Source organism: Pagrus pagrus, assembly GCF_965226575.1.
Source record: "Pagrus pagrus genome assembly, chromosome: 11".
In the NCBI taxonomy this organism is placed as follows: Eukaryota; Metazoa; Chordata; class Actinopteri; order Spariformes; family Sparidae; genus Pagrus; species Pagrus pagrus.
Window position 1 is genome coordinate 27,587,156 of NC_140195.1, and position 15,530 is coordinate 27,602,685.

Genomic DNA, 15,530 nt, shown 5'->3' on the forward strand with positions numbered 1-15,530 from the left:
CAACATAAACACACGTAGGAATGCAATGTGAGGCAGGGGCATTCAGAGCCAAAATAATCACAGGTTAACTCTTCAGTCCAGCGAGTCACAGCCAGGTTCATTTTTATTCAGCACAGATGCGACTACAAGTTTATGAGCTATATACATAAGAATGTGGGGTTCTTTTCACCGGAAACATTGAATTGGTGATTCGAATACATTAAGGAAAACTATTATTTCAAAAAGCTAGTAAAACCATGAATGAATAGTTTATCAAATCCTGATAAAGCATTGATGAAATATTTTACAATAGAGTAAAATAAGATGGAAATTAACAGCAAAAGGTTTGCATTCACAGATCCCAGAGCGTGAAGAAGGCTGTCGTTTCACCGGATCTGAAAAACAAACAAAATACGAAGCTCGTCAGTGAGGACAAAACACATCATGACCAAATGACTGATTAGATGCCCACCCAGTGTTTACTCTCTTCTGGAAATAATCTGATCCAATCTGCTGTCCAGGACTAAATGACTGCAGCTCTATGTTATTATTAAGCAATTGAACAAAAGTGCTCAGTAAGTAGATTTCACACAATGATTCTCTTCATCAAGTGTTGTTTTGACGTCAAGTTGCTTATTGCCTGAGGGGCACCTCATCATTACAATGGACCAACACTAACACTTCCTAGTAGTTGCACTCGTTGCTTTCCAAGACAGCTGTGAGGACTTTCTCAAGGACTGAGTAATAAGTTCTTGGAGTGGATTTATTTCATGATTTCATTTCTTTGGTGAGTTATAGTGAAGTGAAGATACAAATCACATGATGCATATCAGAGGTTCTGTGATAAATATGACAAAAGATACCTTCCTCCTGAGACAGTCACATAATGTTTCCCACCAGCTGCCAAACAAACCCCAAAAGTTATAGAAAACATGTTTACAAAGCTAGAATATTTAACCCCAATACCGTGTTCGATTACATGGGCAAACATTAACACAACATTGAAAGAATTAAGAATTAAAACTGGCAGAGAACAGCAGAATGACTGTTGGAAACATTACATTTTTTTTTTTTTTTTTTTTCTGCTCTCTCTAGATAAGGTCTTTAAAAATACAGCTGTGCGCCAACTTGCTGTCAGAGAGAACAGAGAGCGAAAAAGCAGAGTCGGCACTGACGTACTGATACTGCAGTAAATGAGTATTGAAATGGTTTCAAATATTCTGATTGACATTGCCAATAAATTCATATTTATACCACTCGTCTGTGGTATGCCATAACATGTCCATGTACGAAAAATTGGCAGCTCCACCACTGCTGGCAAAAAGCTGCACGCACACACACTTTTTTTCCCCCGCGGAAAATACGAAGGTTGAATTACAGCACAAAGGAAGCAAGTCTGCTCTCATCTACCAAAAGAGGAAGAGACTTGTTTTCCCCAGTCGTTGTCCCAAGGCAACGGTGAAACAACTGGAATACCTGACACTGCAAAAGAAAAAGAACCCCACTGATGGAAGAGGCGAAGAAGGACAAAGGGGAAGAGTGGAAAGAAATGTGGTAAAACAAAAGTGAACGGACAGCCATTCACTTGATGGAGACGAGCCCGCAGGAAGAGCGCCAGGCTTGGAATCCAACTTTCGCAGTGGCCCAATCGTGTAATTACATCATCATGTGACGCGTTGGGGCCAAAAAAAAAACCTTTTTCCTGTAAGCTTACATTGTAAAAGAAGCAGTTGTGAAAGCATGGAGAAATTATTTTTTTTGAGAGTCACAACCCCCTTACCAAAGGAACTCAAGGCAGAACCAGCTTTCTTTCTATTTGATCAGTAAGTAACAGAGCCAGGCTACTTATTAAAAACAACCGGTTGTTTAACTCTGCCTTTTTAAAGCCCTGAGATCTGCGTTTCTTTGGACTCTTTACAGTTGATCTAATTCGTGCAGTAGCCAGGCTGCTAGCTGTAGCCAATGTGCTAACATTGTCTTCGCGACAGTGGCACCAAGAGAAGTACCACAGGGAAACGCTACAGGGCGGGAATTTGAAAAGTTGCTTATTTCTGCTTTAAGTATTATTTAGCAAAATCAAAGTATGAAAAGTAGAAGTACCCATTGTTTAGTAAAATGGTCCCTGTCAGTGTTGTCTATAATATTTATAGGTTTCATATTGTTGTTATTGTTATTGTACAATTGTATTGTATTGAGAATGTTATTGTGGCTGCTGCAGATGTTTAAAGTCGAGCTCAATTTAGTTACATTACATATTGTTGGGTAGTTTAATCTATGGCATATTCTATATCATCATATGTTGTCCTGTGAAAACCGAATATCTCTAAAAAGTTTCCTGAGCTCAGACAAACATCCTGTTTTCAGCTTTGTGACAGAATTTTCTGGCTAATCCGCAAGGGCTTTTAAATCATTTATTTGGCTCAATAAGTTATATACATCTCCATACTTCATTGGGCAGGAAGGGTATGGAAGACAGTAATCTATTCTTCATTAAAAGCCACATGCCTTTGTGGAGGAAAATATTTTCACACATTTTTATTTAAGGCAAATTTATACCACAAATCACCCAGTTATTACAATTTAATTGGATCTTTTTAACTTGGACTCCATACAAGAATTTGCACAAACAGATTTGTTCTTATGAGGCACGTACAAGGGATTAAAGAGAACACATTAATCATTTTGTGTAAAGAACTTCCTCTAAGGCACAAACAAGAACTGATGAGAGGTCCAGACCTGCCGTTGCTATCATTCCCAGACCTCACTCCACGGGGAAAAACACTTATCTGATTGAAATTTACAACGCTTAACAGCTGCTTAAATATGATACTAAAAGAAGACAATGCATACAACTAAGACAAACTTAGAGTATATTTAATATTCTGCTCACCAGCATAATCATGACTCGCCATTTCCTGAGTTCTTTTTTTTTTAAACTTGGAATTCAACGGCATCATCCACGACATTAAAACAAACGCGTGAATAACATAGATCGTCTTATTATGATGCAATGTTCACTGCAGAGCAAGTATGGCAAAGGCACTCCCCATCACACCTTATTTGGTCATAATAAACAGGTCAGAATCACCCAGAGGTTAAATTCCAGGTAATTTGGAAGAACAGATGGAGCTCTTCTTCTCTTGGATAAGAAGCTGTATGTTAGAGAGCAAGTCCAGCTGCATTTGACTTGCTACTAGATATGCCCACGACATATCTTAAATACTGGTTAACTAAAGATATAACTGGGCTACGGCAGACACGTTGGGTGTTTTACTTGTTTGAAAGAAGAGATTTCATTTGACATGAAAGCTGAATGATCCCTCACCGTGTATTTGTCCCATTTCTTCTCAGGATCGTACGGCTCCCAGCGACTTGCAGGGAAGATGTGTTTGTTCTTCTCGTACCAGCTCCTCAGCACCACTTTGCCTGCATGAGACTTCAGACAAAAGAGCATAACTCGCTTAACTTTGACATGGCTTTTAAATGAGGGCACAGTTGTCAGTCTCATTGCCGTCCCACCCAATTAAAGTGACAGGATATTTTCCTACAGGCTGTAAGTCTTGTCTGTCATGTAATGTATCTATAGGGATTGATGTCAGGCACTTATAACAGAGTTTTTCAGAGAGGCGCTCTGCAGTTGTCAGTTTATCATGATGAAGTTTGACATATGGCGTGGAACAATAATGATTTTGGATTTTTCTCTCTTATAAGCAAGTCATTTATGTGAAGAGGGATTAATAGACTAATTTTACTGTCAGTCTTCCACTGACGTACTATATGTTTACTAGACACTGTCGTAAAAAATATGCATGTGTGGTCTTCCCTGCAAAACAGCAAGAATTTTATTAAAGCAACATTCAGCAACCTTAAAATAACGGTGTTTCTGTCTCAATCACTTGTTTCTGCACTATGTAACTTCAGTGAGAGGGTAGGTGTGTGTTACATACATGTTTACTTCAACGCATAACACTGTTATGATGTCATGAGTTTTGTTGGTGGTCGGCACCCGCATTACGTCCGACAAATTGTTCTGGACCTGGGATTTGTCTGTATGACAGTGATGTTGCACTCAGACACTGTGGGGGGGCAACAAATAGCACACGATGTTGCTTTAAGCTGCCGGTGCAGTGTTCCTCTTTGCCTCGTTAGCTTCACAGTCAAATCAGTAAATCATGTTTTATGAGAATGACAGACAAAACTTTAAATCTTAGATAATAAAGGGAACTGAAGCAGCTGCTGAAATCATCATCTTTTACATGTTTTTTTGCATCAAGGTTGACTTTGGTTCACATAAACCAAACCTTTCTGATCTTTTCCATTCACAATCTCTTCTTGCTGTTCAGAACTCACCTCATCTTTCTCCACAGTGGCATCGTTCACCAGTCGAATATCGTCGTGGACGTCAAAGCTGAAAAGAGGACCTGAAGAAAGAAGATAATCTGATTAGAAAGGCAGGAAACACAGCTTCATTTTGTTCCATATGTTGTACAGAGTCAACCACTTTTAGTTACTCAAAACACAATGAGTAAAAACAATCAAGATATTGCATATCAGAAGTTGAAAGCTGCTTTGTTCACTCACCAGATTTGCCTCTGGCTTTGGTCACAATGAAGTCATAAAAACTGTGATGCTGAATGAGACAAACAGATACACCGCTGAGTGAAAAAGTGCTGCTGCTGTTGGACAAATTAAAATATATATTAAAACGTATAAACTATTGACAGCAACCACAATGTCTTTTGAAGTCCAAGAATCATTTTTGAAATCTCTCGCTTCCCCAATATCCTTGGAATAATAAACTGTAACTTTAAAAACTAGAATTACCACATTGCAGTTGTATGCCTCCTTGCACCGGTCAGGTTGATTAATGGTCAGAACATCTCTTGCAGAATATTATGATGTCACAGTGTATTAAACCCGTGACATGTTATCAAATGTCATAACTTCATCATTTTATCCAATTAGACATTTTTATGTCAAATTATATGCCAAACTCTTGTATGGTCATCAAAATCTTGTCAGTGAACATTTGTACCAACTTTGAAGAAATTCCCTCAAAGAATTCTTGAGATATCGCAAGAATGGGGCGCCTCTGGCCTCAGCTGTCGGCCGAGCTGAGGCATAAAAATGAAATAGAAATCTAAATTTTTCACATTTGCCCACTCTGGGCAAAGTCCCAACTTTAATGAAAAACAAAACGTCTACCAGTGCTATCAGAGCATGAATATAAATACAATTTCTTTGTGATTCTTGGAGCGAGTTCCCAAACACATCTAACACTTCTAAGGTCACATGAAGTGAAGGGTATTAAAAACAGAGTGAAGCAACAGTTGAGCTGTGGTTCTCACGGATGTGTTAGTCAGATAAACAATACATACGTGTGGGATTATCAGATCCTCTTTGATGTACATCAGCTGCTCCACTCCAGCAGACCTGCACAAAGAGGAAATTATTGTAAAATGATAACAAGGTTGCTTCACTTCAAGGTGAAAGTGGGAACTTTGGCAACTCGTGGTGGTAGCAAAAGAGACACTTAAAACAGGAGTGGCAGAGAAGGGAAATATGGTCTGCTGCGGCAGCACAATCGTGACTGCTTACAGGAAGAGACTAGACAAACTGATCAAGAAGCAGGTGGAAGGACAAAGGAGGACGATAGCTAAGCTATTATCCCTGATTGAGAATGGTTCCCGCCCTATGCAGGAGACTCAGAGCACTGGAGAGCTCCTTCAGCAGGCTGCTTCACCCCGAGTGTGTGAAGGAGCGATATCGCAGGTCCTTCCTTCCTGCTGCTGTCAGACTGTACTACCAGCACTGCTCCCACTAGGGTTCAGTCATACTGAGCATTCATCAGTAAGTGGACATTAAGGTATTTTTTTACACTTACTGTTCCCAAGTTTAAGAATACTTTTCAGTAATAGCTAAGTGACAATTATCCAAATCCACAATTCAATATGACTTTTTCATTTATTTATTTTGTTGTTTGTTAGATTATCGAGTCTGAAATTTTGGAAAGATCAACAGATCATCGGTTTTATGCCAACATCTGTAATTAATATTTTCAAATTCTCCCTTTAAAAGGCTACAAATCAAGTGTGATATGAGCCCCATTTTTTTAATGTACCACATTAAGGCCATATGGTAGACTAGACTAGACTAATGGTAGACTAATAACAATATTTCACAGGTCAATTTGAAATAAACACAAAAATAGACCGATTATAGTGGCTGATACAGCATTTTTCAATTAATTTCTACTGCAGATGAATATCGGTCCTAAATATCGGTTTTCTGTCTCCTTGATTTCTAATAATTGATATCAGCCCTGAAAAAGCTGTATCGGTCAGCCCCTACTCAAAAACAAAAAGTAGTGTCACTAAATGGCAGAAGGCTACTTTACAACACCAGCTTGACTTTCCTCATCTGCCAAAAGTTGGAAGAAAGAAAAAAGGAAAAGAAAAAGTAGAATCGCTGATCCTGCTTTTAATTTTGTTAAATGAAACTAAAAGCTTATTCTGTATGATTTTGGATGTTCTAGTGAAATCGTGACAGCCCTGGCCAATTCCAAATTTGGGCTGAAGTAATGCAGCCTTTAAAACCAGGAAAAGACAATGCTTACCACGATATGAGGATATTCAATAATCTAAGACTATACAGGTATGTAGTGTCATATCACAATAACAATATAATATCGATATATTGCCCAGGCCTATTTCATATTAATCTCCACTGCTCGTACCTGGGACAGTAGGTGATCTACTCACGCTCTGCGTGGAAAAACTGCAGCTCTCTCATTTATTTGAACGAGGCCAGTCTGACGAAGTAGGAGAAGCTGACACCAAGAGCTCTGGCAAAAACACAAAGGTTCGTGCAGCAACAAAGCTTGAACTTGGCTCAACCTTTGTTGGAGAACAACCTGGACGCCCTCCACCAAGGTGCTGCAATGGCAAATTGCGCCTGTGCAAGTACTGTTCAGACTTTGAAACACTGACAAACACAAACACTGTATGTCTACTGTTTACTTGGAAACTGTTGCCGACACAAAATGAAACGCATATAGTGATGACAACTTTACTGACTCAAAGTATGACGCCTGTGTTTTGACATCTGATATGCAGTCCAACTCATTGATCTGCTACTGAAACTTATTGTTTAGAGACAAGGAAATACAATCCAGAAGGTCATTAAACAAAAAATCCACCCTACATTCCCCTGGGTTGCTATAAGGCAGGCAGGCCTGTTTTCAATCCGAACATGGGATTACACTGTCATCAAGAACGATGAGTTGAGTCGAGGTTAAAGTCATCAAGAATGATGACGGTGTAACAAACTTTTCAAAGGGCCCCCTTTGACTGTTTGGTGATAATGTCTCCCTGCACTCTCAAACTTTCCTCCAGTGTTGGAAAGAAGAAATCACAGGAGCGAGATGACCAATCATTATTACGGCTCTGACAAACAGTCACCATGAGTGAACTCATTCATTCATGAATAGTGTATGTTTTGTTAAGACTCCTTTGCTCTATAGAATCTCACCTGAGCTCACTGAAGTCCTTTCTGAGGACCTCCAGGGCCCTCTGCAGAAAGTTCTGGATGGTGTTGCCCTTCTTCATCTGCAGGCGAAATACACACATATACATATTGAAACCATGAAAAGAGTAAATACTACACTGGCTATGTTGTTTAACCAAAGGAACATGGGATGAGTATGTTCTTTCCCTGTGAATATCTCATTTTTTCAAAGAGAAAACAGTAAAAGAGTGTTGCAGCTCATCACACTTTACCTTGACAGTCTTACGATGTCCAGAGCCGTCCCAGTAGCTGAACGTAATCTCAATCTCCTCACCTAAAGACAAACATCCAGCATTAGTTTTGGATTGAGGGTAAGTGCGAGTGTGCACGTGTGTGTATTTGTACATACAGTAGTAAAAAGACGAGACAAATGAGCAAGTGTCTGGGACATTGTGGACAAAATGTTTTCTTCTGATCAGGGCTAGAGATCTCAGTGGATATATACTACTGAATTGAAGTCGGGATGTGTGTGTGTGTGTGTGTGTGTGTGTGTGTGTGTGTGTGTGTGTGTGTGTGTTTGCGTGCATGCTGGAGTAATTCTAAAACTCACTCTTAATCTTCTCCTGTTTGAGCTCCCATTCCTGCCTCAGCTCCTCTCTGAGACGATTCTCCTCCTCCTGAAATGAGAAAGGGTGTCATGTTTTACAAAAACATTCAGGACTTTCCCTTCTTATCTAAGCCAGGAGAGTGAGATGTGCAAGGAAAGGTTATACAATCGGCAACAGCCACTTCTTTAAGAATTTCCTTAAGCCAAAATATTCACTCAATTGCCACAATCTTCGATTTTCATCTTGGTATAACATTTAAATACATATGGACATGTATCTGTCGTATCTTGATTTTTTTTTCATCCAAAGACAACTCTCTAAAGGTAAACAGTATGGACTCCACACAAGCCATGCACATTCTCCAGCCTTTGCTACCTTTGTCTACAAAAATCCAGGGAGAGCTGTGACATTATAGACAGAAATCATAAGAAATGAGCATGTCACAAGAAAAAAAACAAAGATATCTTTAACACTCTATTATCCATCTGAACCGCCTTTTCTACTCATGTGTGAAATAGATACCAGCCACAAGTGTTATGTAATGTATTAAATTAATCCCAACGTTATGTAAGATACAATTATCCTGGAATCTACTTGTGCTGTACCGCACATTGGGAGAACTGAGATTTAATCTGTTTACTAGTTACTTCTTGCCCTAATTATCACCTGATTTGTGTGTTTTCAGCAGCTTGCCACATAAGACAGAGCTGTAAATCCTGCCGTTGGATTTGCAATGTGATGACCCATAAACAGCCTGTGAAACACAAATCAAATTATTTCTCGGCAATCATCATCACACAGTAAAAACACGAGAAGCTCACCTCTCTGTCGCGATCAGGAAGGAAACTTGTGTCCACGTCTGGATTTTTCCCCAGTTTCTTCTTCTTAACTGGAGAGTCTGTGTGACAAAGTCAAACATCTATCAGACAAAGTTCCTAATTTACATATAACGTCTTGTTTGTTCTTCATACAAACACCACATCATGAAAACTTTATGGAGTCTTTAAACTTTATGACATGACTCCAGGTGCTGCAAAGTGCATTTTGTAACCTGTACAAAGAGCCACAGTGGCTGAATCTCTCCGTTTCCAGTCTTTATGCTAAGCTAACTGTCTCCAGGCTGTAGTCTGATATTAACCACACAAACAAGAGAGTGGTTTTAATCTTCTAATTTAACTCACTGCAAGAAATCAAACAAGTGCAAAACCCAAAATATCAAATTATTGCTTTAAGTTCTAAGTAGTAGGACTGCAACTCATGATTATTTTCATTATTGATTATTCTGCCAATTATTTTCTTGTGTCTTAATTAAAGCAACGTTATGAAACATTATGTTATTCAAAATCATGTTGGTGGTACAGTGTCTTGTAATAGGGTGAATGGTGTCTCGGTCTCAGTCACTCTGCCCCCCTATAACTTGTTTCTGCACTGTGTTACACACGTTTACTTCAAGATACAAGCTTTCAACACATAACACTGTTATTGTAAGGATTTTTGTTTCTAGTTAGCACCTACATTACATCAAGGTTTTAAATACTATTTAAAATGCTGATCACAATTGCTTCTTTTGTCCAAACAACAGTCCAGATCCCAAGGATTCTTCATTTACTATTGTAAATGACAAAGAAAGTCAGCTAATCATTACATTTAAGAAGCTGGAACCAGCAAGTGTTTGACATTTTTGCTTGAAAATGACTGAAATCTTTGACCGATTATCAAAAGAGCTGACGATTAATTTTATTTTGATCGAATAATCTATTAATTGAGTCATTGTGGCAGCTGTATTAAAAAGGGCCTTAAAAAACCCATACAGAGCCACAATGGACTATATTTACTGTCATGATTACTGACATCACAATGACTACAATAAATAAGTAACAAAATAGTTCAAACTAAATAAAAATACAGAAAGCAGCTAATTCTACAAGTCACTTTTACAAAGGAAGGAATCAGCAATCTTGACATTAAACTTCTATATTCATATAATGAATGCATGTCAGAGTTGACATCGGCACAGGTTTCATTTGATTGGACATTTAAATATTTCCTGCTTTGATTGACAAGTGAGGCTGTGATGTTAGACAGGACCAGCTCAGGCTGACAGATGTAGGAGAGAGAAAACAAAACAGATCAGATAAACAATGACAGAGAGGGTAAAGTATACAGCTGAAACAGATTCTTTTTTCCCTGTGAAGTGTGTGCTTTAACATTCTTAATGTCAAAACTCACAATCCTGCTCTTCTTCTTCATTTTCCTCCTCTTCTTCTTCTTCGTCTTCAGGATTAAATGATAAACTGGCTATTTTCCTCTTCTGTTCCTCCTTTCTTTTCTTCTCTTTCTGCTTCTCTAACTTGCTGCAAACAGAAAAGCATGAAGAAAAGACAACCAGAGTCAAAAGGTAGACAAGATGGTGGCCATACAATCATCGTGACACATGACACTTATATTTTTCCACAGAATTAGATGCATTTTTCATATTAGAGTATCATTGGCAGCCAAATTTAAAGGAGTGACCAGATAAACAAGAGTTAGGTTTTCCTGTTGTTTATAAAGGGCCTGTTGGGCTTGGTGTGGCAATCCAGGCTCGACTCCAACCACAGTTTTGATTCTTTTTTCATTGTGTTTTGAGGTTCCCGGCAACAGTTCTTTGGGAGTCCAAATCTTTAAGACAAATGTTTCCTTTGGCTTGGAAACGATTGTTGTCACTGGCAGAAAAATATGAATCAGTCCTGTTCCAGCTACTGTAGATTAGTCCAACAGCTTGGACATCACCCATTTTATCTGATGCATTGGCAAAGAGATTCACCAGCTGCACAGATTTCATATGGGTCGATGTTTTATGTCCCTTTACGTCACTGCTCGTTCCAGTTCATTAACAAAACCGTAAGTGCATCCAAGGACAACTTTGGAATTTGAGAACCGCCCAAAACAAAGCAGGAATCAATCTCAGCACAACATTGTGGTTATCAAGACTCAAACAACTTGGAAACAGAAGAAGATGGAAATTTTTTTTTGGAGCAAATTCAAATTCCATTTCAGTCACATCATGAGTTGTTTAAAGGAGAAGCAGAACTATAGCATGTATAAATGACCTGAAAGACTATGAGGCAAGATGCTTCAGTTGCACACTGTAAGAAGAGCTACAAAAAATACTGAACATTCAATTGCATAAATATCTGTATTGAACCCCGTTAAAGAAATAACCATATGAAATCAAAAAATAATACCTTTACACAGTACTGTGTACGCGTTATGATTTATTCTTATTTGATATGGTAAAAAAAGATCCTGAGCATGCACACTCAAGACTTTCGCCGACCGAGCAGGCTAGCCTCCGGTTTAGCGCCTGGCTAACTTGGATGGGGATAAAATAATTTAATCAGGCAGCTCTTCTTGATTTTCCAAATTTTAATGGACCGAATGGCTCAAATTCTGACAGTGAAACCAGTCATTTTGCGGGGTTGTTAGGATCAAAAACAATCATCCACCGTTTTACACGTGTCTTTCACAATGTTAGCTTATGGGAAAAAGTATTTTTGGGCCCCAGTGCATCAAGTGACGATGTAATTACACAGTTTGGCCACAAACAAAACTGTGGCCTCACATAGGAAATGGTAAAATGGCCACAACAGCCTTCCAGGCCTGGCACTCTTCTTTCAGAGGAAGTCCCGGTCAAGCCAACCGCGTTTAATACTCTTAGCGTAGCTCCAAAAATAGAAAACCAATACTTGGCAGCCAATGTTGATATTGTGGTGGAACGGCACAAATAAATTAATGTGTGGGAAACACTGAAGTAAATTGCTGATGCCAGAGCTGATGCATGCTGCGTGATGTATAGAAAGTCTGTGTGTGCTATAAAATTACATTGTTGATTTGAAAAAAAGTGGAATTTGGATTTTATCATCCTGAATGGGCAGACCACTCCTCCATCTCTTGCCTCTCAGTTTCACAGGTTATCAGTCTGGGAGATGGGGACACCGGTATTTTGGTGTGTTGTTATTAAGCCAATGTTTAATGCTTTTATAAGGTACATTTATTTGGTAGGATTTGTATGCTCATTCAATGATATATTTGTATGCAAGTTGCGTTGATCTTATTCTAGAATTATGATGGACTGGAGCTTCTGATTGAGCTTACTAACAGACTGAAGTTAGTGAGTTAGTTTAACTGTGATAATACCTTCACTAAACTATCTGATCCCATTAGCTAGGTAACATATTCTACAGTTCTGATATGGTGACCAGGCGTATGGTAGAATGGCCACGTGTTGATTTGATCATGACAGAGATTAGTTCATTCAAAATTACAATGCATTATTTTCTGATGACGTTTGGTTTGTTTGTTTGTTTGACCTACATTAGGAGAACTGGTCCTGAAGTCTGGCACTAAGAATGTTGGAATGTGGACGTCATGTCTCTTCCTTCTTTTGTAGGTTCCGTGCCCTCCAGCTGCAGTTTGCACTACAGCAATGGCATGGCATGATATCATATGCAAACAAGTGATTAAAGGGTAATTTCACCTATTTTATACATTAAAGTGTGTTTACAGGTCTTGGAGAGTGCAACTGTATATGTGAAAAAGGTAGTATAAAGCTTTATGTAGCTCCAGAGGAAGCTGCATGTAATCTGTTAATTCCTCCAGTGATGTCACTAAGTTGCATTGTGGATAATGTAGGCAGAATGTTTTGAAACGGAAGAAGAATATGTGGAATATAATAGGCGATATCTCTGGTTCAGCCATATTGATTTTCATAATTTGTTTTTAAACTGTCCATAATGACTGCTACAGTGTTATAGGAGTGCAATGTTAGACAGGTGGACCTTTTTTTATATATACCTGGAGCCTACATTACCCGCAACTTTGAGTTACCCTCTAAGTATAGCCCAGCCCTTTGATGCGCTTTTATAGCAGGCTTCCCACCACATTTTGGATCCTGGCTGTAGGGATTTGCTCCCATCCAGCCAGAAGAGCATTAGTGAGTCCAAACACTGATGTTGGGTGATACTGTCTGACTGAAGGTGTTGGATGGGGTTGAGGCCATTCACCTTCCTCCACACAAATTTGGGAAAGAATTTGTGCATATATTGATATTTCATTGTTATTATGATATGAGACTATATATCATCTTAGATTTTGAATATCATTTTGTCTTTTCCTGATTTTAAAGGGATGATATGTGAGAATCTGAGTTGAATCATTCTAACTATTCTTCAACTAAAATTGTTGACAGAATGTGGAGAAATACCATTTTGACATTATGACGTCTATGTATTGTGTTCCTAGCACTTATGAATTGTTTTGGGGGGTGATTTCGAAATGTCATGGTATGTATATGGCATTGTGATATAACCTAAACAAAAATCCCAATATTATTTTAAGGCCATATCTCCCAGACCTTATTAGAACAGGAAAAGCCATTGCCACAAAGTTAGAAAAAAGTGTTTCCCTGGCTTTTAGGCTCATGAAGCCTTAAAATGAATACTTGTGGCCACACATCACAGACTGTGGTCTGAGTTGGGACATAGTTGTGAGCTTCCACAGAATGAGTTTTCTTTCTTTGGATGCTTCATTTGAATGATTTTTTGAGGCCTGAAGGTGGTACTTGAAAAGCAAAAATTAGAGAAAAGTCCTGAAAGTAAATAAAACTTATTTCCCCCCAATTATCTAGTGACCCCTCATGTATATCTTTGGACCTGGCGGGGCACTTGGTTTGACTATACTACTATGACTGTAGCATAGCATGCAGTAGCATTTAGACTTCCAAAAAAAGGGGCCGAGTATTGATAGTTTCTCTGTGCACCCAGAAAAGTAAAACTGACCTTTTTGGTAATTTTTTTCCCCAAAATGGTAAAAAAAAAAGTAATGAAATGAAAAGTATTTAGAACAGCTTACACCAAATAGCTGAGCAAGTGGCCAGTGTAGAGCCATGTGGTTTGAATGAACAACCAAAAACAGCTGTGTGACAGTGAGAACTCACAGCATGAGCTCCTTGGACTGCTCCTTCTTGGCCAGCTGTTTCTCTCTCTCCTTCACCAGCGCCTCCTGTTTGGCCTTCATATCATTCAGTGTCACCAGACCTGATCAACACATAAAAACAAACGAGTCAAACAAGAATAATGTGAACAAACCACTGAAAAATGTTCTAAATTTCCATAATAACGCAGCTGTAATTCTTTCTGACACTACCTGTCTTTAACTCAATTATTAGGGTCCCAGTCCAGGTGTTTTGTGTCCACATTGTAGTGTCACAGGAGGGTTCATGTGCAACAACAAAGATACTTACCAACTGTGCTGGACTTCAGCTCTGCCTCTACAGCATCGTAATGAGCTGAGAATTTCTTATCGATGTTGGACTTGACCATGTTGTCCTGCGAGAAAACAGACACACAGGAGACCAGACATTCAGGTGTTAATCGTTATATTGCCATTACTTTTTGATCAAACATTTTGAATGACAGCATGCCTATAGGGGACTATAATTAGTAAAGCACACATTTATTTTACAGACAGGTTCACAATCTGTAGTTATCCTCACCTTGGCTAAAATGTTAGGTAGGTAGGATATTGAGGACGCACTAACAGCGACCCCTTCACTGACCCCGCAAGACTGTCCCTCGAGACTCTAGCTACATACTCAAAAGTTTGACGGGTAGCTAATTATTATAACAAGACATAAAAGCTTATTGAGCCCGCAGTAATACCGCCCGGCTGATAAACACGTTATAATTTGGGGTACAAAGTTACAAACCTCTGCAATCTTCTGCTTAAGTTGCTCAAGATGCTCTCTCTCCTTTTCTCGTTTTTTCATCAGCTGCATGGCTCTCCCAGCCTCACTGGCCGCTCCTTTGTACTGCGCCATGTTGCTTTCTTTCTTTTCGACGCTTGCTCACAAGAAAATTAAGACACAAATAACAGAAAGAGAGGTTCAGCTCTAAATTCAAACACAAAATTTGCCAGAGATGTGAAGACAGACCTCCCAGCACATCACAACAAGAAAGATGGCGGCGACAAAGTGCATGCTGGGTAGTTTTGATGCCTTCGTGTACATCCGGAAGCGTCGGAATTAAGAGCAACGACCGAACCAAGGCTGGCAAATGTTAAAGTGACAAAGAAGAATATTTTTATATTTTCTTCACTAAAATCCTTAATGCACTATACACGGAAATAAATATAATTTATTAGAGTTTCAACTAATAATCATTCCACCAAATTATTATTTATTAATCAATTAATAAATGTATCTATTTTACAATTTATATGAGTAATAAACTGGAAACATAAAATGTTTTTGTTTTTTTTCTAGATAAATGACCAGTGAGGATTGTACATTCCCATATGCCTTAACTAAAGATGTCAGGCCCCACATTTGTTTATTGATTGATTCAACTTTATTCCTATTCTTATAGACTTAAATGTTGGTGCAAATGTCTTGTGTTG

General features: G+C 38.7%; 1 protein-coding gene across 1 annotated transcript; it reads right to left on the reverse strand.

Moving 5' to 3' along the window:
• Nucleotides 1-76: 76 nt before the first annotated feature.
• Nucleotides 77-15,456, reverse strand: fam50a (family with sequence similarity 50 member A). The gene is made up of 13 exons (XM_084366240.1): nucleotides 14,842-15,456; nucleotides 14,377-14,461; nucleotides 14,071-14,170; nucleotides 10,323-10,447; nucleotides 8,915-8,991; nucleotides 8,096-8,162; nucleotides 7,758-7,819; nucleotides 7,510-7,586; nucleotides 5,358-5,412; nucleotides 4,561-4,609; nucleotides 4,330-4,400; nucleotides 3,305-3,415; nucleotides 77-374 (listed from the first exon to the last, which is right to left on the reverse strand). The coding sequence occupies exons 1-13, from the start codon at nucleotides 14,950-14,952 to the stop codon at nucleotides 366-368; spliced, it is 999 nt and encodes a 332-aa protein (XP_084222366.1). The 5' UTR covers nucleotides 14,953-15,456; the 3' UTR covers nucleotides 77-365.
• Nucleotides 15,457-15,530: the final 74 nt, after the last annotated feature.

What these genes read in the sequence shown, in the direction of transcription:
- fam50a (XM_084366240.1), bottom strand. Translation starts at nt 14,952, where the DNA reads ATGGCGCAGTACAAAGGAGCGGCCAGTGAGGCTGGGAGAGCCATGCAG. An exon ending in TTAAGCAGAAGATTGCAGAG is followed by an intron (nt 14,462 to 14,841) that starts GTTTGTAACTTT and finishes GTTTTCTCGCAG; the next exon opens with GACAACATGGTCAAGTCCAA. An exon ending in AAGGACTTCAGTGAGCTCAG is followed by an intron (nt 5,413 to 7,509) that starts GTGAGATTCTAT and finishes CTCTTTGTGCAG; the next exon opens with GTCTGCTGGAGTGGAGCAGC.